The 23,289-nt window shown below is 36.7% G+C and overlaps 1 protein-coding gene across 2 annotated transcripts in view; it reads right to left on the minus strand.

Moving 5' to 3' along the window:
- Nucleotides 1–18,201: 18,201 nt before the first annotated feature.
- Nucleotides 18,202–23,289, minus strand: part of COPS2 (COP9 signalosome subunit 2) — a 33,814-nt gene continuing 28,726 nt past the window's right edge. For both annotated transcript variants that reach the window (XM_045823374.1, XM_045823373.1), the window contains exons 10-13: nucleotides 22,565–22,662; nucleotides 21,290–21,372; nucleotides 20,752–20,810; nucleotides 18,202–20,128 (exon numbers count right to left, since the gene is read on the minus strand). In XM_045823374.1, the coding sequence (XP_045679330.1) occupies nucleotides 19,984–20,128; nucleotides 20,752–20,810; nucleotides 21,290–21,372; nucleotides 22,565–22,662 (385 nt within the window). In that variant the 3' untranslated portion in view covers nucleotides 18,202–19,983. The remainder of the gene's footprint in view (nucleotides 20,129–20,751; nucleotides 20,811–21,289; nucleotides 21,373–22,564; nucleotides 22,663–23,289) is intronic.

A 23,289-nucleotide genomic window follows, 5' to 3' on the forward strand; every position in this document is an offset into this window, starting at 1 on the left:
CATTTAGTCTCATTATACTCCCCTCCCCACCAATCACCACACTGTTGTCCATGTCATGAGTTCTTTTTCATTTCTGCTCAATCCCTCTTTCCCTAACTTCCCCCACCCTTAGCTGTCATCCTGCTCTCCATCTATGAGTCTGTCTCTGTTTTCCTTGTTAGTTCAGTTTGTTCATTAGATTCCACATATGAATGTAATCATATGGTATTTGTCTTTCTCTGACTGGCTTATTTCACTTAGCTTAATGTTCTCCAGGTCCTTCCCAAGCTGTTGCAAAGGGTAACATTTTCTTCTTTTTTTTTTACGGCCAGGTAGTATTCCATTGTGTAAATATCCCATAGTTGTTCTATCCATTCATCTATTGATGGACACTTGGGCTGTTTCCATATCTTGGCAATTGTAAATAACACTGCATTGAACAGAGAGGTGTTTATGTTCTTCTGAATTGGTGTTTTGGGTTCCTTCAGATATATTCCCAGAAGTGGGATCACTGGGTCAAAAGGCGGATACATTTTTAATTTTTTGAGGTATCTCCATATTATTGCTTTCCACAGTGGCTGCACCAATCTGCTTTCCCAGCAACAGTGCAAAGGGTTCCCCTTTCTCCACATCCCCACCAGCACTTGTTTGTTGATAACCATAATTTCTCTCAGTCAGGTCTCTTCTCATTCTCTGAGGCTTGGATGGAGCAATGAAATGACACAGAAGGATCAGTTCTCAGTGTCAAATCTTTGAGTACTCTGGGAAGAAACTGGGGTAGAGATTTTGAACATGAGTAAAAGTTCATGGGCTCCATCTTCTTGATGTTAAGAGGAGCCCATTATGGTCAATTTCCTTTTAAAAAAATCTAAACCGCTTTACTGAGATATGATTCATCTATTGAAACTGTGCAGTTCTATAGTTTTTAATATATTCATTTGCACAACCATCATCATAGTCAATTAAAGATCATTTACGGTCAGTTTCTATGAAGGATGAGAAAGCAAATGTCTTCATTTCACATAGTATTTAAATTGTGTCCCTTTGTTATTAGTTTTACAATTACTTATTTAAAATGATTTCTCAAAACCAGGCAGTGGGTCAGTGATGCCCCATAACTGTAATACTGCAACCCTGGGACAGGCACCAGTGTTACCGGTGGGGTCCTATCTGCTTGCACTCACAATTCTCTGTTGGTCAGTGTGTGCAAGAGCAGACAGCAAACACTCCTTGCCCTAGGGCCAGGCTCACTGCTGGATGCCTATTGTTGGTGCTGTGTTTTGCTCTACCTTAAGTTTGTCCTGGGTTGGGAAAGCTGAAGATTTCTTACAACGTGGATCTCTATCAGGCCCTAGACACCTACCTGCCCTGACCCCCTCCCAGACTCCTGAGTCCAGGTAACCCATGGGCCCCTAGGCTGCTGCTCACAACTTCGACCTCCAGGCTGGAGCTCTTGTTCTTGCTCCTGACCTCTTGCCGTGCTGGACACCTCACCCTCTGGACGCAAATGCCTGCTCCTGACACCAGCTTGGCTCATTCCCCTGCCTCAGGTGCGGCCAGCTGATCTGCCTCATTCTGTTGTTGCCCTGCCCTGTTCTGAAATGATAAGTGATTCTCCGCCATTGAGCTGGGCTTTCTTCACCTACTGAATGTAAAGAAGCCCTATTTCAAAGGCCATATTTCCAAATTCAAAACTTATAAAATATATTACTAAGACTAGGGATAAACTAGATGGAAATATAAGCCTTAGTGTGTTTTCTTTTGTTACAAAGATATTAAAAGTGTTATTTATAAAATTGAAATATCCAGCAATGGAGGGTAGTTGAGTGAATTATGAGATATCTCTATGAAATATTACTCAGCTATTGATATTGATGTTTATTAAAAGGCTTTAATGATGAGCTTCAATGATTATAATATAATGTTTGGTCAGAAAATCAGGATTTAAAATTACATGTAAAGAATGATATCAATTAGGTAAAACAAACATACACATAAGGAAATGAGCAAAATGTTATTGGTTGATAAATACTGATTTTTTTCTACGCTTTTCTGTACTTTCTGAAATGAGTATGTATTCCTTTTATAATCAGAAAAAGGTACTTTAAAAACAACTTCACTGAAATATATTTTACATATCATAAAATTTACTTATGTTGAGTCACATGACTGCTTTATGTTTAATTTTTGAAGAAACTGTTTGTTTTCAAAAGTGGCTACATTAACTTTTATAAACCCCACCACAGGATTTAAAGTCACTTCTTAGCATGTGGATGTGTGCCTGGATCTGGCTCTTCCATCCTCTATTCGGCAGATCTAGCTGGTGACTGAGGAGATAATGTTATAAAAGCTGTAATCATACATACGCATATTGCCCTGTGATATCATTTTAGAAATTACTGAAGATTCCTAAGCAGCCACCAATATTTCTTCAAGCCTCGATAAACAACAGACTTTCTACTTGGCTCTTCTGAGGTGTGGAAATTTCTACCACAAAGAATTTGAGTACTCAAGAACAAAGTACATCATTTGCTGAGTTGCCTGGCCCCTTTAGAAATTTTTTTATGGTTATTCAACAGGCAGGCTCACCCTGAAAGAATCTGGCTCACTGTCGATAGAATCTAATCATCAAGAATCTAACACATTGACTATGCGCCCAGTACTCTGCTAGGTGCTGTAGATTATACAAGTGAAACTCTATGTTGTCTTTGCCTTCAGGAAAATCTCAGCTTAGCTGGAAAGATAAAACAAAACACATTAAACAGAACAATTGAGGACTTGACAGACTGAGGGTGACAGTAGTGTGGGTTGGGATAATGACCTAGAAAAATTAAAGCAGACAGGAAAAGTAAGGCAGAGGCTCTGTGATTCCTTGTTGTTGAGCACTTACTGTGTGTCAGGCACTGTTCTTGTTAGTGGAGATAATAGCAATGAGCAAAACTGACAAAATACTTACATTCAGCGAGTTTATATTCTAGAACATGACAATAAACAAAAAGAATAAGTGAAACACATAGTATGTTAGATTGTGGCAGTGGAGAAATAAAGCAATAAAGTGAGATATGGAGTTGGGTGCATGCAAATTAAAGCAGGGTGGCCAAGGACCCTCTCTCTCTCTCCTTTTTAAGATTTTATTTATTTATTTTTAGAGAGGGGAAGGGAGGGAGAAAGAGAGGGAGAGAAACATCAGTATGTGGTTGCCTCTTGCATGCCCCTCACTTGGGACCTGGCCTACAACCCAGGCATGTGCCCTGACTGGGAATCAAACCGGCGACCCTTTGGATTGCAGGCTGGCACTCAATCCACTGAGCCACACCAGCCAGGGCAGGGACCACATCTCTTAAAGGGTTATATATATATATATATATATATATATATATATATATATATATATATATATGTATGTGTGTGTGTGTGTGTGTGTGTGGAAATAAAGGGATCAGTCATGTGGCTATCCAAGGGAAGTACTGTTCCAGGCACAGGAAACTGCAGGTGCAAAGGCCTGAGGAGGGATGTGCCTGGCAAGTTTGAGAAGCAGCAATGAGACCAGTGGTGCTGGAGTGAAGTGAGGAAGGGAGTGAATAGCAGGTGATCAGGTCAGAAAGACAATGGGGAAGGACCTCGGCAGGGTCCTGGAGAACACTTAAGAAGATGTCTTCTACCATGAGTAAGATGGAAATCCAATAGAAGGTTTTGAGCAAAGGAGATAACTGGACATGCTTTAACAGAACCTCTCTTGGCAGTTGTGCTAAGAGTAGACTGAGGATAAACTGAAGAGGAAGGCAAGGAGACAAATGATGAGTCAGTTGAAATACTCTCTCAGGAGATAATGGGTGTTTGAACTGGATGGTTGCAGTGGATGTGGTGAGTGGTGTTTTTCATGGTGGTATTTTGAAGCGAGGACTCGCCACGGACAAAAGACATGGATGTTCAGAGATGATTGAAGAACCATATTTGACGAGTGTAGAGAGTGCTAGGCAGGGAGAAGTTGAAGATGTGGCTGAGTAATTTACAGCAGGACTGAATTTGGTGGGGGGTGTAAAGGAATTTGGGATCAGAAAAACATGGACTTACTCCAGTACATTAGCTTGCTCGGACTGCCATAACCAAGTACCACAGATTGGGTGACTTAAACAACAGAAATTTATTTTCTCACAGTTCTGGAGCCTGGAAGGCCCATATCAAGGTGCTGGTCAATTGGCTTTACGGTGAGAAATCCCTTTCTGGGTTGTAGGCAGCCACCTTCTCACTGTATCCTCACCTGGTCTTTCTTCTGTGCTGATGTGGGAAGAAAATGCTCAGATTTCTCATTCTCATAATGGTGCCAATACTATTGGATTAGAGCCCAACCCTTATGGACTTATTTCACCTTAATGACCTTAGAGATTGCCTGTCTCCAAATGCAGCCACATTAAGGGTTAGGGCTTCAACATGCGGATTTGGAGGGGGTCACAGTCCAGTCTAGAGCAACATGGTTCTCATGTGAAGAGTTTTAGGGAGTCGAATCTGACATTGGCTACTAGTACAAGTGGGAAGATAAAAGTCTAGGAGACGAGTTTAGAGGTTACATTGCAAGTGTCAAGACAAAGGAAGTTGCAGGCCTTGCCTGGGGCACAGAGAAGTTACTAGCCAAGTGGAGGGAGCTTGAGTGGAACTTCCTAACCGTGTTTTTGTTACAGAAAAGGAATTTTGCATTCTTATTCTTATTTAGTTATCATATTATTGAATATATACCAGAGCATATGTCACAGTGTACTAGGTACACATTTACACATCCATATATATACACACCCAGATACTCTACTATATGTACTTTCACTGAACCATACCCACTTGCATGTACCTGTATTTATCTATGAAACAGTAATTCAAGGGTGCAAATGAAGAAGAAAAAGCTTGAGCTAACAATATGAGTTTATGAGAGAAAATGACTGGGTAGGTAGAAGAGGGAGAGACAAGAGTCTGCAAGTTAAGGAAGAAGGAAGTCAAGATTCCCGAAGCCCAGAAGAAGACTCATGTCTATATACAATTAACTTTGCTTAAACCTATTCTGGGAGCCAAGTTACACACATTTTCAACTACTCCATGGATACACGTCATACTAAAAACCATTGTTCCATAAACAGGCATATATGGCATAGAGAGTTGATGTGTCATCTTTGTTCAGGTTTACACAAAGAGGCCCCTTGGTCAAGGTGAATTCCTGGCTTTTACTCTGATGGGCAGTGTCTGCCGGCCCCTCTTCTTGTAGAAAGGTCTGGGCTGAGTGAGGTCAGAGCTTTCTGGAAGGGAGACCCAAAAGAAACAAATACAAGGTAGAATAGACAATGCATTATTGAAGCTAACACTGCACATAGGCTGATTGGGCTGCACCAATGAGTAGGACCAGGGCAGTAAGTGGAAAGAGAAGACAAGCCTTGCATACGAGTGGAAATTAGGTAGCACAAAGGTTAGCTTATGGCCTCTGGAGTCAGACTGGCCTGGGTTTAAATCTTAGCTTCCTCTCTTGGCAGTTTGACTGCGAACATATTATTTAGTCTTTGTGTGCCTCCGGTTTGTTAACTAAAAGGAACCTGAATAAGAACAGTTGCTGGGAGGATTAAATGAGATAAAGGATTTAGCATAGCCTGGCACATAGTAGGCATTCAAATAATTAATGGGTGGAAGTTGTCTTTTTTAAAAGCCAAAAGAGAAACTATTTGCAGTGCTAAAAATAAGTGTTAAGCTTTCCGTGGAGTTCATTTTAAAAATTCTAACTAGCTTTTGGTCTTGAGAATGGTGGGAGTATCTTAGTCAAAAAAATTTCATCAAACATCCCACTGGTAAAAGGAGTTTTCTCATAATTCCATTCTTTGTGACTTTGAATATGGAATGCAGTAGAACTAGACAGGAATCCCTCCCTAAGTTTGCTGACCACCAGATGCATGATGACATTTTCCCAAGCTATTTGCTGGGGTTTTTTCTTCAAATAATGAGTCATTATTGTGAGATATTGTTTATTGTAAAACTCTTGTGTCCCTGCCATACATACCAAAACAAAAGGTCACTTTACAGGGACTTTATGCTACAAGAAGACAAAAGAAAATAACACAATGCCATGAAATGTAATACTGTATGTAGCATGGTGGACACTATCTTGCTGTGCTTTTTAAACATTGGCTTAACAGATACATTAGGAAGAAAACAAATAGAAAAACATGTTGTGGGACCCCATTTATGCAAAAATTATATACCTTTATATGCAGATAATTTCTGGAAGAACAGATAATAATTTTTTGATAGTGACTATATCTAAGGTCAGGATTCTTTTATGTTTCATTATATACCCTTGTGTACTCCTGAGTTTAATTTTTAAACAATAAACATATAGAATTTGCAGACTAATTTTCTAAGCCATATAAAGATTTTACACTGCCAGATTAAAAATAGGTCTCAGTGTTTTAGATATAATGTAGGGAGAAGCAATAAAAATGGTCTTTTGAAATTGTCTTTCAAGATAAAAGACAAACATAAAAGGCAGAGATAAATATGTGTGTGTGTGTGTGTGTGTGTGAGTGCACAAGTGCTTGCATACCCACGCACATGCATTATTATAATATTCTGGCAGTTACAGACAAATTCATGTTGAGAACAAGGAGCTCCCATTAAGGATTACCTCCAAGCACTCCCATGCTTACTCTGTATATCTGGGGTGTTGAACCCCAGCGTCTTCACAAAAATGAGGTGACTTCATAAGAGTTCAATCCAGAATAAATTCTTCTGACTCACAGGGACCACGGTCTGGTTCTCCTACCTAGCTGTCCACCTGGGTATATCTTGGCTGCCTTGCCCAGTTCTGCTCAACACTTCACGGAGTCAGAATAACAATTCTAAGGGCTGCAGCTGTGTCATAAGGGGAATGGGCCCCCTGGCCCTGCATTAGTTAGGTACTTTGCTTTTTATCCTGCAACTTCACCTCAACTCTTGGATATTATGATACGTCAGAAAGAGGATCATTTGCTTCGGGTGATCCTGAGTCATCTAGCCATGTTGATGTCAATGGCTGGATGGAAGGAGCAGGCCATGTCAATGTTTGGTGAAAAGTAACCTTTTTTGACCAAGTTGACTGTGAATAACTGAAACTACAGATAAGGGGGCACTGCTGTATGGTGCTGCAGCTTCATAAGTGAAATTACATCAAGTCTCTCCTCATTGTGAGTTTCCTAATGGAAGATTAAAGCATGCCTGGATCTAGTTCTACAGTTGATTTTCATTATTTGAAGGGTCCATCTGTATGAATTCACTCACTTGCTAAAATTTATTTGTAACTTGAAAATCAACACTCACAGCCCTTTTGTGGTCATTCATGGACACGTGTGCATGCAGTGATGCGAAATTTGAGTCACCAGGGAGCACATTTCCAGCTGAAGTTAAACTAAGTGGCACTTGGCCCTCTTGTTTCAGTTCTCATACTGTAAACAAGTGTCCTTTTTGAGGTCTGTCTAGTGCCATGTTTTTCATATTTTTGTGGGTTTTCAGTGACTTTGTTGTTTAAAATGGCCCTCAGGCGCAGTACTGAAGTACTATCTAGTGCTCCTAAGTGCAAGATGGCTGCGATGTACCTTGTTGAGAAATCCTGTATGTTAGATAAGATTTGCTCAGGCATGAGTTAGTGTTAGTGGACATGAGTCAGTGTTAATGAATCAATAATGTATGTTCAAAAATGTGTGTTAAATAAGGTGACTTTAAACAAAACCGCACATAATATAAGGATATGTATTGATCATTTGATGAATTGGCTCACAGGAACTTAGCCATGTATTTCCCCAAGTTGTTCTTTACAGAATAATTTAATGGATGGGAGTATTAGTTTCTTAGGACTGCTGCAACAAATCATCACAAACTCAGTGCCTTATGACAACAGATATTTGTTCTCTCAGCTCCGAAGCCGGAAGTCTAAGATCAAGGCATTGGCAGGGCCACACTTTCTCCAAAGCCTTTAGGGGACTTTTGTCCTTGCCCTTCTCCATCTTCTAATGGCTCTTGGCATTTCTCAGAGTGTGGCAGCATAATTCCATCGTCTGCCTCTGTCTTCACACTGCCTTCATCTTTGTCTGTTTCTATGTCCAAAAGTCCCTCTTCTTTCACTAATAAAGACACCAGTTACTGGGTTTAGGACCATTTTAAGTTGAGGGTATTTTCTTGTTGAGATTTTTAACTAGTCATGCCTTGCTTAATGACGGAGATGTGTTCTGAGAAATGTGTTCTTAGGCAATTTCATCATTGTGCGAACATTAGAGAGTTCACCTAAACAAACCTCGATGGTATAGCCTACTATACACGCAGGCTATATGGCATAGACTGTTAATCCTAGGCTAGAAACCTGTGTAGCATGTTACTATTCTGGACACTCATGGTATAACACAATGGTAAGAATTTGTGTTTTTGTAAACATCAGAAAGGTACAGTAAAAATATGGCATAAAAGATAAAAAATGGTACTTCTGTATAAGGTACTTACCATGAGGAGCTTGTGAGGCTGGAAGTTGCTCTGGATGAATGAGTGAGTGGTGAGTGGATGTGAAGGCCTGGGACATTGCCTTACACTACTGCTGATGTTATAAACACTGCACACTCAGGCCACACCAAGTTAATTTTTTTCTTTCTTCAATAATTAACCTTAGCTTCCTGTAACATTTTCCCTTTTTAAACTTAAAATTTTAAAACTTTTTAGCTTATGTAATAACACTGAGCTTAAAACAAATGTTATACAGCTGTATAAAACACTTTCTTTTAAAAAATATTTTTTTATTGTTTATGCTGTTACAATATTAGTTTTTCCCCCTTTGCCCCCTCTACCCAACACTCCTCCTCCCTCAGGCAATTCCCAACCCATTGTCCATTTTCATGGGTTGTGCATATGTATGTTCTTTGGCTACTCTATTCCCTATGCTGTACTTTACATCCCCATGACTATTTTGTAACAAGTTGTACTTGATCCCTTCACCTTTTTCACCCATCTCTCTGAAACTGTTTCCCAACAGGCAACCATCAAAATGTTCTGTGTATCTATAATTCTGTTTCTCTTGTTTGATTTTGCTTTTTAGAATCAGTTATTGATAGACATGAATTTATTGCCATTTTATTGTTCATATTTTTTTCGTATTAAAGGAAAGCCTTTAACATTTCATATAAGATTGGTTTGCTAATGATGAACTCCTTTAGCTTTTACTTGTGTGGGAACCTGTTTATCTGTCCTTCAAGTCTAAATGATAGATTTGCTGGGTAGAGCAATCTTGGTTGGGTGTTGTTGCTTTTCATCACCTAGAATATTTCTTGTCAATCCTTTCTAGCCTGCAAATTCTCTTTTGAGAAGTCAACTGACAGCTTGACGGGAGTATCCTTGTAGGTGACTAACTGCTTTTGCTCTTGCTGCTTTTAAGATTCTATCTTTAACCTTTGGCATTTTAATTGTGCTGTGTCTTATTGTGGGCCTCTTTGGGTTCATCTTGTTTGGGACTCTCTGCATTTTCTGGACTTGTATGTCTATTTCTTCACCAAGTTAGGAAAGTTTTCTTTCTTTCCTTTTTTTTTCAAATAGGTTTCCAGTTTCTTGATCTCTCTCTCCTTTTTCTCGCAACCCAAATGATCTGAATGTTGGTATAATTGAAGTTGTACTAGAGCCTCCTTACTCTCTCTTTTTTGTATTCTTTTTTCTTCTTGCTGTTCTGATTGGTTGTTTTTTTGCTTCTTTATATTCTAAATCACTGACTTGATCCTCAACTTCATTCCCACTGTACTGTTGATTCCCTGTAAATTGTTCTTATTTCAATTAGTGTATCCTTTGTTTCTGATTGGATTTTCTTTTTTTATGCTATTAAGTTACTCACTAAGTTCTTTGAGCATCCTTATAACCAGTGTTTTGAACTCTGCATCTAGTAGATTGTCTTCATTTTGTTTAGTTCTTTTTTTTAAATGTTTTTTTAAAAAGATTTTATTTATTTTTAGAGAGGGAAGTGAGGGAGATAGAGAGAAACGTCAGTGTGCAGTTGCTGGGGGTTGTGGCCTGCAACCCAAGCATGTACCCTGGCTGAGAATCGAACCTGCGACACTTTGGTTCGCAGCCCACGCTCAATCCACTGAGCTACGCCAGCCAGGGCTCATTTTGTTTAGTTCTTTTTCTGAAGTTTTGTCCTTTTTTTTTTTTCATTTAGACCATGTATCTTTGTCTCCTCATTTTGGCATCCTCCCTGTGTTTGTTTCTATGTGTTAGGTGGTAGAGCTGCTACGTCTCCCAGGATTGGTAGAGTGGCCTAATGTAGTAGGTGTTCTATAGAGTCCAATGGCACAGTCTCCCTTAAGACTAAGATGGGACCTCAAGGCGTGTTCATCATGTGGGCTGTGTATACCTTCCTGTCTTAGTTGAGCCTTGATAGCTACTGAGACGTCCAAGGTCAGCCAGCAACTGTGGTCTGTCTGGGGTCACATAGTGTAAGCTACAAAGTAATCTGCATATGGCTGCAACTTGTACTGGGTTTGGAGATGCCTAGGTGAGGCCGAGCTGTGAACCATAGCTGGCTGCTGCTAGTGCTAAGCCTGGAGCAAGTTAGCAAGAGGTATTGGGTTCGCTGAAGTTAGATGCTGCTGCTTTGAGAGAATTTAGGAAAATCTGAAGCATGGGCCAAGACAAGCCATTCACATGGAAAAGCCTCTGGAAACAGCTTCGGTGGGCCTGAAACCTGGGTGGAGTAGGGCCTCAGGGAATCACCAGAGTGGGGCAAACAGTGTGAGCCAGGTTGATGAGAGTCTCAGGTATAGACCCGCCTGCTGGCTCTGTGGCAGGAGGGTTCAGAAAAGGAACAATGGCATCTGTCAGCACTTCTGTCTGATCCCTAGCTTCACCCTAATGCTGGACAGTTCAGTTCCTCCCCATATGTGTCTCATGCCTTTCAATCTGAGGCTTCCTGTGCTGGAGCTCAGAGGGAGCAAGTCTAAGTAAGTCTGTGCATGGGCCCTTTAAGAGGAACTGCCTGAGGCTGCAGCAGTTTCTCTCTTCTGCAGCTTCAATCTCCCTGCTGGTTTTTACAGGCACAAGCTATAGGAACTTCTCTTCCTGGCACTGGAGCTTTGGGCTGGTGGCCTGGTATGGGGCTGGGACTCTTTGCTCCTAATGTCCCTTCTGTTTTTTACCCACCACATGAGTGTGGGACCAGCTTGCTTCATGTCTTCACCTCTGCCAGTCTTGATGTGGTTTTTTCTTTAATTCCATAGTTGTAGGCCTTCCATTCAGCTTGATTTTTGATGTGTCTGATGATGGTTGTGGTATAGCTTAATTGAAATTTTGATGTGGTTGTGTGAGGAGGCAGCTCCTCACACAACCAGCTCCAGATGGTTTACCTACACCACCATCTGGACCAAGTTTCCCATTTTCTTTTTTTATATCCTTATCCTATAAGCTTTTTGCTGTTTTTTATTTAAGTAAGAGTGGTGAAAGTGGACATCCCTGTCATATTCACGATCTTAAGAGAAATGCTTGTAGCTTTTGCCCATTGAGTATGATGTTGGCTGTGGGTTTATCATAGCCTTTATTATGTTAAGGTATATTCCCTCTATTCCCAGTTGCTGAGTTTTTATCATAAATGGGTGCTGAATTTTATTGTTTTTTTCTGCATCTATTGATATGATCAGTGGTCTTTCTCCTTCATTTTTTTGTGGTGTATCTTTCTTGATTTGTGAATATTATACCAACTTTGCATCCTCAGAATAAATCCCACTTGATCATGGTGTGTAATCTTTTTTATGTATTGCTGAATCACTAATATTTTGTTGAGGATTTTGCATCTATATTTATCAGGGATATTGGCCTATAATTTTCTTTCTTGGTAGTCTATCTGGTTTTGGAATTAGGAGAATGCTAGCCTTTTAAAATGAGCTTGGGAATCTCTTCTCCACTTCAATTTTTTTGAAGAGTTTTTTTTTTTGAGGTGAGGTGTTAGTTCTCCTTTGAATGTCTGGCAATATCTACCTGTGAAGTCAATCTGGTCCAGGACTTTCGATTATTGGGCATTTTTTGATTAGTGCTTCAATTTCACTAAATATACTCTGTCTGTCCAGATTCTCTTGATTCCTCCTGATTCAGTTTTGAAAGACTGTATGTTTATGCATTTATCCATGTCAAACAGGCTGTCCAATTGTTTGCATATAGTTGTTCATAATATTTTCTTAAAACCCTTTGTGGTTTTTTTTTTATGTCAAGTGTTCTCTTTTATTTTCTATTTGGGTCCTCTATTTCTTCCTTGATGAGTCTGCTTACAACTTGGACAGCTTTTGTAGAGGTATAAAGTTGGGTAAAGCCATGGATATTACGCAACCTCATAGTTAATGGATGTCAAAGACAAAAAAATTTTAAGTTAAATGCTTATATAGGGTGAGAAAGGGAAAATGGGTATTAAAATTTTATAGGAAGAGACAATTTGTAGGAGGCTCTTTATTATTAATGTCTGGAGTTAAATTCTGCTGTTTCAAACTTTGCTGTTATTCTGCTTAACATTTGGAAAATATAAAAAAAGATATTGTAAAAAACCTTCAATTTATGAGACATTAAGGACAGTAACTGTTTAAAGAAGTTTCTCATAGTCAAATCGAAGAACTAGAACACCCCCATCTTTCCAATGAAAATGCTCATTAGTATCTCCAAAGACTTGTTTCTTGCTAAATCCTAGGGCTCTTCTCTGTCAACTTATTTAACCTCTCAGCATGATTCAGTTGATCATTCCATTTAAAAAGACCTAGCTTCTGCTATACTGCTGTTTATTTTCAAGCCTGTAGTCCACTTGTCTCTTTCGCTGGTTCTGCCTTTGCTACAAATAGGCTTTCCCAGTTCCCATTTCTTTTAGCGATACCACTCTCTACCAATTGTTCAGTAAGAAACTTAGAAACCCTCCTTTTCTCCTTTACAACCCTTTATTCTAATTCATAAGCAAATCCCATTGGCCTATCACAATACTGTGCCCTTCTTTCCAAATCCTAGTCTGAAAGCCTCTATCATCTTTCAGCCAGACCTCTGCAAAGGGCTCCTGCTGGTCTCCCTGATCACACTATTGTTCCATATAATTATTTCACCACAGTATTCAGAACCATCTTTTAAAATACCAGTAAGTCAGAATTTAAATTTCCAATGGCTTCCCATTGTATTTAGAATAATCATCTCAACTCATTACCTCAAACTATAAACTATTGGTTGTCTGGCCCCTGACCACTTCCCCAATCTTGTTTAACATCACTCTATCTCACTTGATTTCATCCAATTTCAGGTACACTTAAACTCTGCCTGGGCTGTGTTCCCTAGACTTGCGTGGCCCATTCTTTTTGATCATGCATGTGTGAAATTAACTTTCACAGCCTCAGAGATGCCTCCCCCACCTTCACTCATTGTTAGATTTTTCTCTATATGAAATTATTTTATTCATCTGCCTTTCCACAGAGAATTAAGCACTTTGAGCACAGGGATAATTTGTTCCTCATGGTATCCTTCAACCTTAGCACACATTATGCACAATAAATGTTAAACAGATATTTAATGAAGGGGTTACAGAAAGAGTATATTCCTTTTAGATTCCGGCACCTCTAGATTTCTTTCCTGCCTTTTGGTGGTGAAGACAATAATGGGAAAGGGGAGAGACCCATGTTTTAATTAAGTATGACCCCTATCCTACCTAGTGAAGTACATCAGTTTGTAGTCTATACCTGTTCACAATACAACTCGCTTTTAACAGGTAGGTCCAAGATAGCTACCCTTCCTCAGTTAAAAGCCACTAATCTACAGAGGATCAATCATTACCCAATAAAAAACAAAATAGGTTTCTAGAAAGAAAACTATATTATTTCTACTCATTACTCTAAAAATTGAGTTGGGGCCATAAAACTATTAAATACAACAAATACAGTGCTCAAGATACTGGGCAGACATTGCTTACGTGGTTCCTTGCTGGGTTAATGCTACCAACATACCACCCACCACTGCTGGTTGAAGGTGGCTGAAGTAGAAGGCAACCTGCCTCACTCCTCTCCTGCTTCACAAGCATGGAGCACGGAGCTACATTCAGAATATTCAGAAACAAATTCTGAGATATTGCAAACCTTGAATTAGAATTCATTTTAAAGACTCTTAAAAGGGATTTGGGAGAGTACATTTCTTCCTTCATTTTATACTCAAGGGATAATTCTGGAGACATTTGTTTGCAACATGAATTGTTCCAGGATGAATCATCAAACAGGGTTTAGGAGAGTCCAACTTCTCCATGAATGCTTCAAAGCAGAACATGAAGATAACTGTAAGTGAAAAATAACTAAATCCTGATTATCAACCCAAATGAACAAAATGTACTGATTTCTGAGAAGCATTTTAAAAACATTTTACTTAAGTATACACTATTGAATTGCTTGATCAAATATATTAAGTGTACTGTTCAAAACTACTGTGCTGGCCTTGTGCTAACTGAAACTAATATTTACACAGGAAATATTTAAGAGGTAGATTATGTAAGTTTTATTACTGATAAAGAATGTGTACTTCCAGTAAAAAATCCTTCAGTACTACGTCTTAAAGCACTTTGTGACCCAGCCCATCTGCATCAGCTGATTCTCAAGCACTACCTTGTGGGACTTCCTACACATCCTGTCACATTCCTAGTCACCTGCTTTTTATCACCTTGTGTTATTTCAAGTAACTTGTCATATTTCATACTAATAAGCTAGTATTTTGAGAAAATTGAGGAAACTCATAAATCAGCTATGTAGTAAGTTGAGACATAAAACTATTTTGTATTTTCTATTGCCCCATTTCTTGATTGACATACAAAAAAAACTTTTTAAACAAAAATGAGATATTCAACACAGCATTCATATGCTACTGTAACAGTAACTAAGCATGTCAGAAACTTTTTACTTTATGGGATGATTAATACTTCAAGTTTACTTTAAAAAATCTGTAAACTTCGTAAGATAAATAATGTCCAATAAAACAAACCTTTATCAATTGAGTTAAAGATGCCCTATTTTAGAATATTAAAAATTCAATCTAATGAATTATGTAAATTTAACACCATCTTCCATGTGAAACCCCATCATAATATAAAAGTTATTGGTACACTGGACATTCCTTTTATGGCATATACCTGAGTCAGAAATATGTGATATTAAACAATAGAAACTGGAAAAGCTACTGTGGTGAACTTGGTAGTGAACTTTTGTCATATTTTAAATTTTTCAATTACAGTCTACTTTCAATATTATTTTGTACTCCCAAGTATACATGTACACACAGACAAAAACTCTGGCCAACCATTATTGTGCAAATTCTGACCAAGTTTAAAATTTAAAGTCCTGGACAATAGGAAACCAATTTAACCAGTAGATAAGTATTTAAAAAGCAATTTTTTGTCTATCACAAGGTTTGGAGTTGGCATATACCTTTAATGCTATAAGAGTGGGTGACATAAGATTGATTTTTAATTATTCTAGCAGAGTTTTAAATACTCCAAACTGCATTACTATTCTAACTTTCCTTGAAATTATAAGAGTTAAACCTTTTCCAATCTTATCTAGTGATTCAAAGTGTACAAAATTTTTGAAATGTCTGATCCATGCCATGAAGGGCACACATTACCTAGCATATACATAGCAAAAATTTAATAATCTTGAATTAAAAGTAGCCTCTGATATGCTTACACTAAAAAAAAATATCTTTGACAAATCTACATTAAGGAAGTTCTTACAAATCATTCCTATTTATCATTTTATTAAGACAAATATAGGATGCTGCTGGGGTGAGAGAGTTGGGATGGGGACACCCAATGCAAGAACAAAACAGGTAAAACCTCTTAAAAAAGGAAAAAAAATTTGATTTTGGTCACACAAAGATCTTGAGCTTCCAGTTCTGAGGCCTAACATCACCTCTTGTTCTAAAGTAAACAGACAATATTCAACACTTTGAAACAAAATAGCTGAAGGCCAAATTACTGTATTTTTGGACTATAAGACGCACCTCCCCCAACTTGGGGGGAAGGGGAGGGTCGCGTCTTATAGCCCGAATGCAGCTTACTTGGCTTGCTGTGGAGACGGTGGGCAGTGGAGCAGGGTCACGAGTTATTAAATATTTTACCACATTTTTTTGCTTCAAAATTTTTTTCCTATTTTCCTCCTCTAAAACCTAGGTGCATCTTATGGTCCAGTGGGTCTTAATAGTCCTAAAAATACAGTATATTACATGGGAGATCAAAAGGCTAATAAACAGGTAGACAAAATAAATCCAATCAAACCCAAAAGTACTTTACTATAGAATGATTACTAGCTACAATTTATGCAATATCTACATCAGATAAAAAAAAAGTCAATTCCTTATGTCAATTTTATCTCCAAAAATCTTGACAAAGCCAATTCCTTTATTTCTTGTTACATATCTCAGTTTATAACATCTTCTTCAAGATGTTATAATCCCATATAAAGAAAACTATCTTTACTAAGTTTTATATGCTCAAGTTTCACTTTAAAGACCTAAATCAAATGATTATTTTTTAGGTTTATTTAAAGAAGTACTAAAATAACAGTATTATTTTTAAAAAGCAGCCTTGGTAAATAAATGGGTAGAGTATCTGAGTCCCTTAAAAAAGTAAGGGAATCCATTAAGCAGGCAAATACCTTTTAATCCTTGGACTAAACTGACTAAATTCTGTTCCAACGTAATTTGCTTCACATGCTGACACCCTCAACCTCATCTATCTTCCCAAACAAAAGTGTACTCACCTGTGTTTACTGAAGAATCAGAAAAACCACCGGTAAGAAAATCTTTTTAAAAGTTTTTACCATCACGGAGCCCTGGCTGGTGTGGCTCAGTGGATTGAGTACCCGCCTGCAGACCAAAGGGTTGTGGGCCAGGTCCTCAGTAGGTGGTGTCTGAGGGGCAACCACACATTGATGTTTCTCCCCCTCTTTCCTTTTCCCTCTCTCTAAAAATAAATAAAATCTTCAAAAAAACCACAACAACCCCAAAACAAAAAAACAACAAAAACCAAAAAATCCATTTTTTTTGCCATCATGGATGTTTTGAATATTAAAACAGCTGTTTTTCCATCTGTAACAAACCGATGCTTTTTATTATAACACTAACATCCTGCCCAAGGTGTAGCCTATTTAAAATAGGCTTCGCTAAAACCATAACCCCAATGTAAAATCAAATTTGCAGTCCTCTTTAACAACAGTATTAACCTTTGGTTAGAAGGGACTCATGTAATGAAAGTAGTACTATTACATACAGTCATCTCATGTTTAAAAAAAGTTATGCTACATTAAGATGTGGAGAAAAAAATTTAATCAACAATTTAAAAATTAATGTAAAAGCTAGAATGAGTAATGGAAATCCAGGTTTTGTAGCAGATAGTATCTGTGTGGCAGCCAAAGTTTGCTGCAGAGTAAGTTTATCCAGGTTTAGGGATAAAAAGTAAAAGGAGATAAACACATTATATACTGATGCAAAACTACTTGTTATTACAGTTTTCACAAAAGAGGTAAAGACTTAACCAGCAATTTAAGTGCTAAGAATTTGCCAAGTTTTTACTCGTCCTCAACTTAGTTATATTTTATAAGCAATCTCTGATTGCAACTCTAAGATTTGATGCACAAGCACACAGAAATGTTTAAATGGAAAAATAATTGTTAAGTTAGTCAGACTCTAAAGCTGTATCAAAAACCTGTGTTCTAGAACAAATGTGGCAAATGACTTAAAAAAAAGATCAAATCTGTTTCTAAGGAATATTAAACAAAGCCTATGTAATACATACAATTACATTAAAGATTATGATATAACTGGATGTTATACATTTAGCCCAGCTCCCTAAGGAAGAACAAGTATATGCTTTCCCTCTAGAAAGAGGGAAAACTCACTGCTGAACACTGCAAAAACATCACAGGGGAACTGGGCATTGTAAGAGTCAGAAAATCATGTCATTTAAATCTTTTGAACTGTAATTCCATCAACTCAGAGTTGAGCAGGGTTAAGCAGGGCTTTTTCCCCAGAGTTACCACATATACATCTCAATACAGGCAAAGAAATTGTCATTTTTTATTTGGGTAACAAAGGGTCTCCAAATTATACTAAAAAAAGAAATCTTAATTATTATGACTCCTGTAAAAAAAATTTAGCACTTTTCACAAATTATTTATGTAAAAGAGAAGAAAATACACATAATTTTGTATCTTAAACTTTTTTATTCCCTACCAAAGACATTTTGTCTTTTGTTTTCTACAATTTCCAACTTGTACCTGTTATTTAATACTGCTTTAATCTGAAGACATTAACTGATTGCTTTCCTAAATCTAAGGATTATATAGTTTTAGTATAAATATATATCACATATTTTCGTAAAATTTTGACAAAACCGAATAAGCATGCCTTGTTTTAAGTCCATGCTCCTTCCACTGTTTATAAAATTTGATTTAATGATCGAAAATTCTTGGTTGCCATTCTTCAGTTACAACAAACAGTCTTCCTTCTGAACTGCCACTCACTTCTTTTTACATAATAACAAGCAATAGAAAAACCAAAGAAATTATCTTAATCTTAGTTCTTCCTTTTGACACTATAAAATAATGTGAACTTTTTTTTTAAATGAAACAAATACATCCAAAACTCAATACATTCAAATGAGCTGCGTCTCCTTTAAGGTTGTCACCTTGGAAGGCCACACACAGTTCATTTTCTTAACTATGCTACCACTGCTCAAAGTATCTTTAAAAACTCTTTTGGGATTGCCTCCAAAGCCAACTGTACCCTTTGTGGATTACCTCAAAGATGGATTTATTTTTTTGCAAACTGTTAAAAGTCATTTGGTGCCAAATAATGGTAACTATAAGACAATCAAGCTTGGGAGTACTTTTCTTTTAAAACAATGTGTAACCATAAAGTTAATAGCTTGTGTGACTTAAATTAGCTATGAATGCAATTCTAAAAGAGCAAAACCCAAGATTTTGAGCAGTGATAAATTGCTGGAATTAGGAAATAATTTTCCAGCATAATCACTATGCAGTGTAACATTCATTTAGCTGTCTATGTTCTGGCATATTTGTTTAAAGTGAACATTCTGAGAGTTAGAATTTATTATTTTAAAAAGGATTATCATTCCTAAAACAAATTTATTCCTTTAAAGCATCAAAGTTAAAAGTAATATGGAAGTATTTTGTTAGAAACTAGTTTTACTTACTTTATCAATAAAGACTTATTTTAAAAACTTGAAAGCAAATAACTAACTTATTTGCTCCCAGGCTTTTAAAAATTGTTAACTAAAGATAAAATTTGAAAGTTCTAAGGTACTAAAAAACAAAACAAAAACCCCAAGTGTAATAAAAACACATCAAGAACCAAACTACAATTTCTGAGCTGCACTGTTTATTTTGCTGCTTGAAACCTAAGTGACAGTATGCCACTATAATTATGGGGTTTCATCTAAACCTTTACTACACTGCAGGTACAGAAATATACGGACACATTTGTGGAGAATTGACATTTTGCAAAATGCAGCAAACGTTTTAATTTATACATGAGAAAAGGAAGTGTTCAAAAGGGTATGCATTTCAAGTTATTGCAGGTTATTTGTGAGAGAATTTCTGTAGGTAAAACATGTTTAAATTTAACCAACAGTAGCGTGTCAGTGTATTTAAAATCATGACAAAAATCTTCTCTCTGGTCATGTTGCCCATGACAAATTACTATGATGTTGTATGTTTAGGGCAAGATGTCAATACAGCATAAATCCCATGGCATTTTGGTTTTCTTCTGGAGATTAAAGCTGTTTTTCTTGGGATAAATGCAGCAGCAAAACACAAACCAGTTGATCAAAAAAAGCACTTCTGCCATTAACTCCAATAATTTTCAGGACACATCAACCGACAGTAGTTTTGCCATTCCCAGTTCTTTTAAGAATTACATCTCTGCACTGTTGCCTTAAGTATGTCTGTAAAAGCTTGTTCTCTGTTAAGCCAGTTTACTGACTACAGCCTGGTTGAGAGAATTTAGTTGGTTGGTCCATTTATCTAGTGCAGTATATCGGGCACCACCCCTCTTCTGATGATCTAGTTCAAGGAGTTGGTTGACTTGATCAATTCGGCCATGAATAGTGCTGGAAATAAATAAAAGAAGACATGTCTACAAACTGTTTTCACTAAGCATATCTGCTAGACTAATATTGCATCAACACCCACGATATCAATAAACGCAAAAGAAAAAAACTGCTGCCTACATTAAATGATGGAGTTCAGGATTAATTATAACATTAATTACCTTATTCAAACTATAGAAAGAAAGCAGATTTCAGCTGTCATCAATTTCACTGAAAGAACCAAAAGGCATAGACTCACCCAATCAATCAAGAGAAAATATAATTTGTGAAGCTTTAAACAACATACTGCTTTTAAAAAAGATAAGTTCAAAACTACTGTATACCATTCCTTATAGAGGAAAAAATACTACTCGTTAAATAATTCTCTAGCTGTATATGCGTCATAATACTGAATGAGAAATTCTTCTGAAAAACTCTTTAGAACTTTTTCAGAGACCATGTGCTTAATATCCTCATTCACTTATAAAAAACCATTACATTACATATGTAGCTCTTTTAACAGAAAGTTATAGACAAAGGGTGTTTTTTATAAAAAAATTAAGAATTCACCTGCTATCTTTGCCATCATTAGTCAAACTTTATGGTCCTAAACATTTTGTGATAAAAAATAGCTAAATACTTACTTATCCAATATGCACTGCACCAGCAAGCTCTCCACGTCAGCTACATCTATGTTTAACTCCTAAGACAAAAGACTCATTATAATTCTCCCAATTAACTTTTTTAAAAGTCAAAATTTTATACAATTATTCTGATTTTAAATAACAAATTTCATTATCACTTCAATATATTTCTAAGAACACAGGTATGATAAAATTTAACTTTGCAACATTTAAAGTATACTCTTAAAACAATTTCATTATGATTGGGGTTAAACCTTCATTAATTATATTCTTTAGCTCCCCTCTCTTCTATAATACTCTTTGAGGCTTAGGAAATCTTTAAAATTTCACAATCTTTATTTCTCTCTTCTGTTAACTCAATTTAAACCAAGAAAACAGAGAAAAATGCACATTAAAAGCAAAGTTTTTAAGTTACTGTGTTTAAGAAATGTAATGCTACCAAAACTTATCAAGTTGGAATTATTCTTCTAAATGGAAGACAGGTATACTGCTTTTATAACTACAAATTATAAATATTAAAATCTATGCATCTAAGTACCTTAGAAATAAAAGGAATATGTATTCTTGTGTAAGGCTTAATTAATTTTATGAGCACTTGTGTTCTGATATTTCTCAAAAGCTCTGAAAAAAAAAAAAAAGACAAAAATTAAGATAATACATTTGCATTTAATGGTTTGTATATCTTTATGTATCATATGTTTTTAAATCATATCAACTGTATCATGTATCTTTTCTTTACCTTCTGTCTGGCAAGGACATAAGGTATTTGGATCTAAGGATATTTGGGTCCAATAGATGCACAGTATAATTAGAGGCTTCTCCCATAATTTTTTGTTACCACCTCCCTAATTTTGCTCATGTGTTACTATCTAAAATATCTCCCTGCATTCTCAACAATACTGCACTGCTCACCATTTCCTCTATAGTTAACGTCTTTCAAGAAGCCCTGATTTACACCAGCCAAGTTCTTTATGCTCTCTCATAAAACTTAATAGTATTATATTTTATACAGAGATTTTATAATTTTCCCCAGTTTCTTCATGTTCAAGTGTCTTTTCCAAAAAGACTAGATTGAAGTTCATGCGTAAGGCTTCTACATTTCTCTATATCCAGAAAGTACAGTATCATCCTAGGTTCACAGAAGAACTTTAAAAATGTCTGTTGAATGAAAGAGAAAAAGAAGGAGGGGAACAAAAAACATTACTTCCAAAGTAGTCTTCAGATTTTCCTGATGCATCTGGAATTTTCAAGTATTTAAATAAGTAGTTCCAAATGGTCATTTAAAAACCCTCAAATAGCTTCATAACAGGTGGGAACACTGGAGGTATAAAAGAGGTCCCAGAACAAAGGAATGTTTTTTTTTGTTTCTGTGAGTCCAACAGAACTTACTAAAAATCTCATATACTTACAGTTACAATGTTAGTCTACCCTTCAAAGTAAAAGCATCTCACTATTTTCTATAGCAGGCTGTTTTCACAGCTTTTGTTACTTGTCAAAAATAAATCTCAAGAATTAACTTTGAACTTAAGCATCAGTAAAAATGCAACAATATCTAAGACAAAAAAGGTGAAAGGGACAGCCAATGATGTACATTCTTATATGAAATGGTCATCATGTAAGTACCTGATTATGTTAGTAACATGAAACTGGGTAATTTTAGAGAGTATTCTATCCAATGACAATATTTACAAATACTTCTACACTTTGCAATAAACAGAAGAGATACAGCTTAGCTCTGTTCAGCTCCATTAAGTAGGACTGTTTAGACAGTGACAAAGAAAGTGCCAGAACTGAGGTAGTCAAAAGAATATACCTTCAATGTGTTCCCTTATGAAAGGATCATCCATGATGTTGCTGTGATTTGTTTTCAGAATCTTTTCAAATTCAGTGATGTCATTATTCTGATAGGCACTAATAGAAAAAGAAAAGCACATATTGTCAAACATGAAATAGCCATGTACTTAAAGTCTGTTTTTCAATTTTTATATGTAAAAACCTAAATCATATAGTTTTGTTCATAGGAATCAGAGTTAAACACAAACACACACACATCCTTCTGCAAATAAAATGAATGTTTGAATGCTTTTGATTTTTTAAAAGATAGATTAGATAATCTTTTGGGATTATATGTTTATATATAGTTAATTTAAATCTTCTGAAAATCTTGGTATTGTCAGAAATGACAATAGTTCATTGACTGTTTAATGCTTAGTGCTTTCAAATTATATTACGCATTTAATACCTAAGAAACCAAGTTTCATGCATACTACTGTATGGAGCAGTTTGGCCTCATCTTTCAAATATGACAGTATATCCTTCTGAAGCTTATTCAGAAATGCAGCTTCCTAATTTTTTTCTTCTAGAAAGCTACCAGCAACTGCCAAAACTTTCCAAAGGGATCACTGGATTCCCAATTCTGTAGCTGAACATTTTACTCAGCTATACAGCAGAAAATGATATCAGTGGTGGATCATTAGTGCCAAATGGAACACACACACAAAGTAGACAGTGATGGACCCTGCTGCAGAAGGCCAAAGG

This window comes from Phyllostomus hastatus, unplaced genomic scaffold (assembly GCF_019186645.2).
Source record: "Phyllostomus hastatus isolate PE091 unplaced genomic scaffold, TTU_PhHast_1.1 phas_scaffold_501, whole genome shotgun sequence".
Taxonomy (NCBI): domain Eukaryota; kingdom Metazoa; phylum Chordata; class Mammalia; order Chiroptera; family Phyllostomidae; genus Phyllostomus; species Phyllostomus hastatus.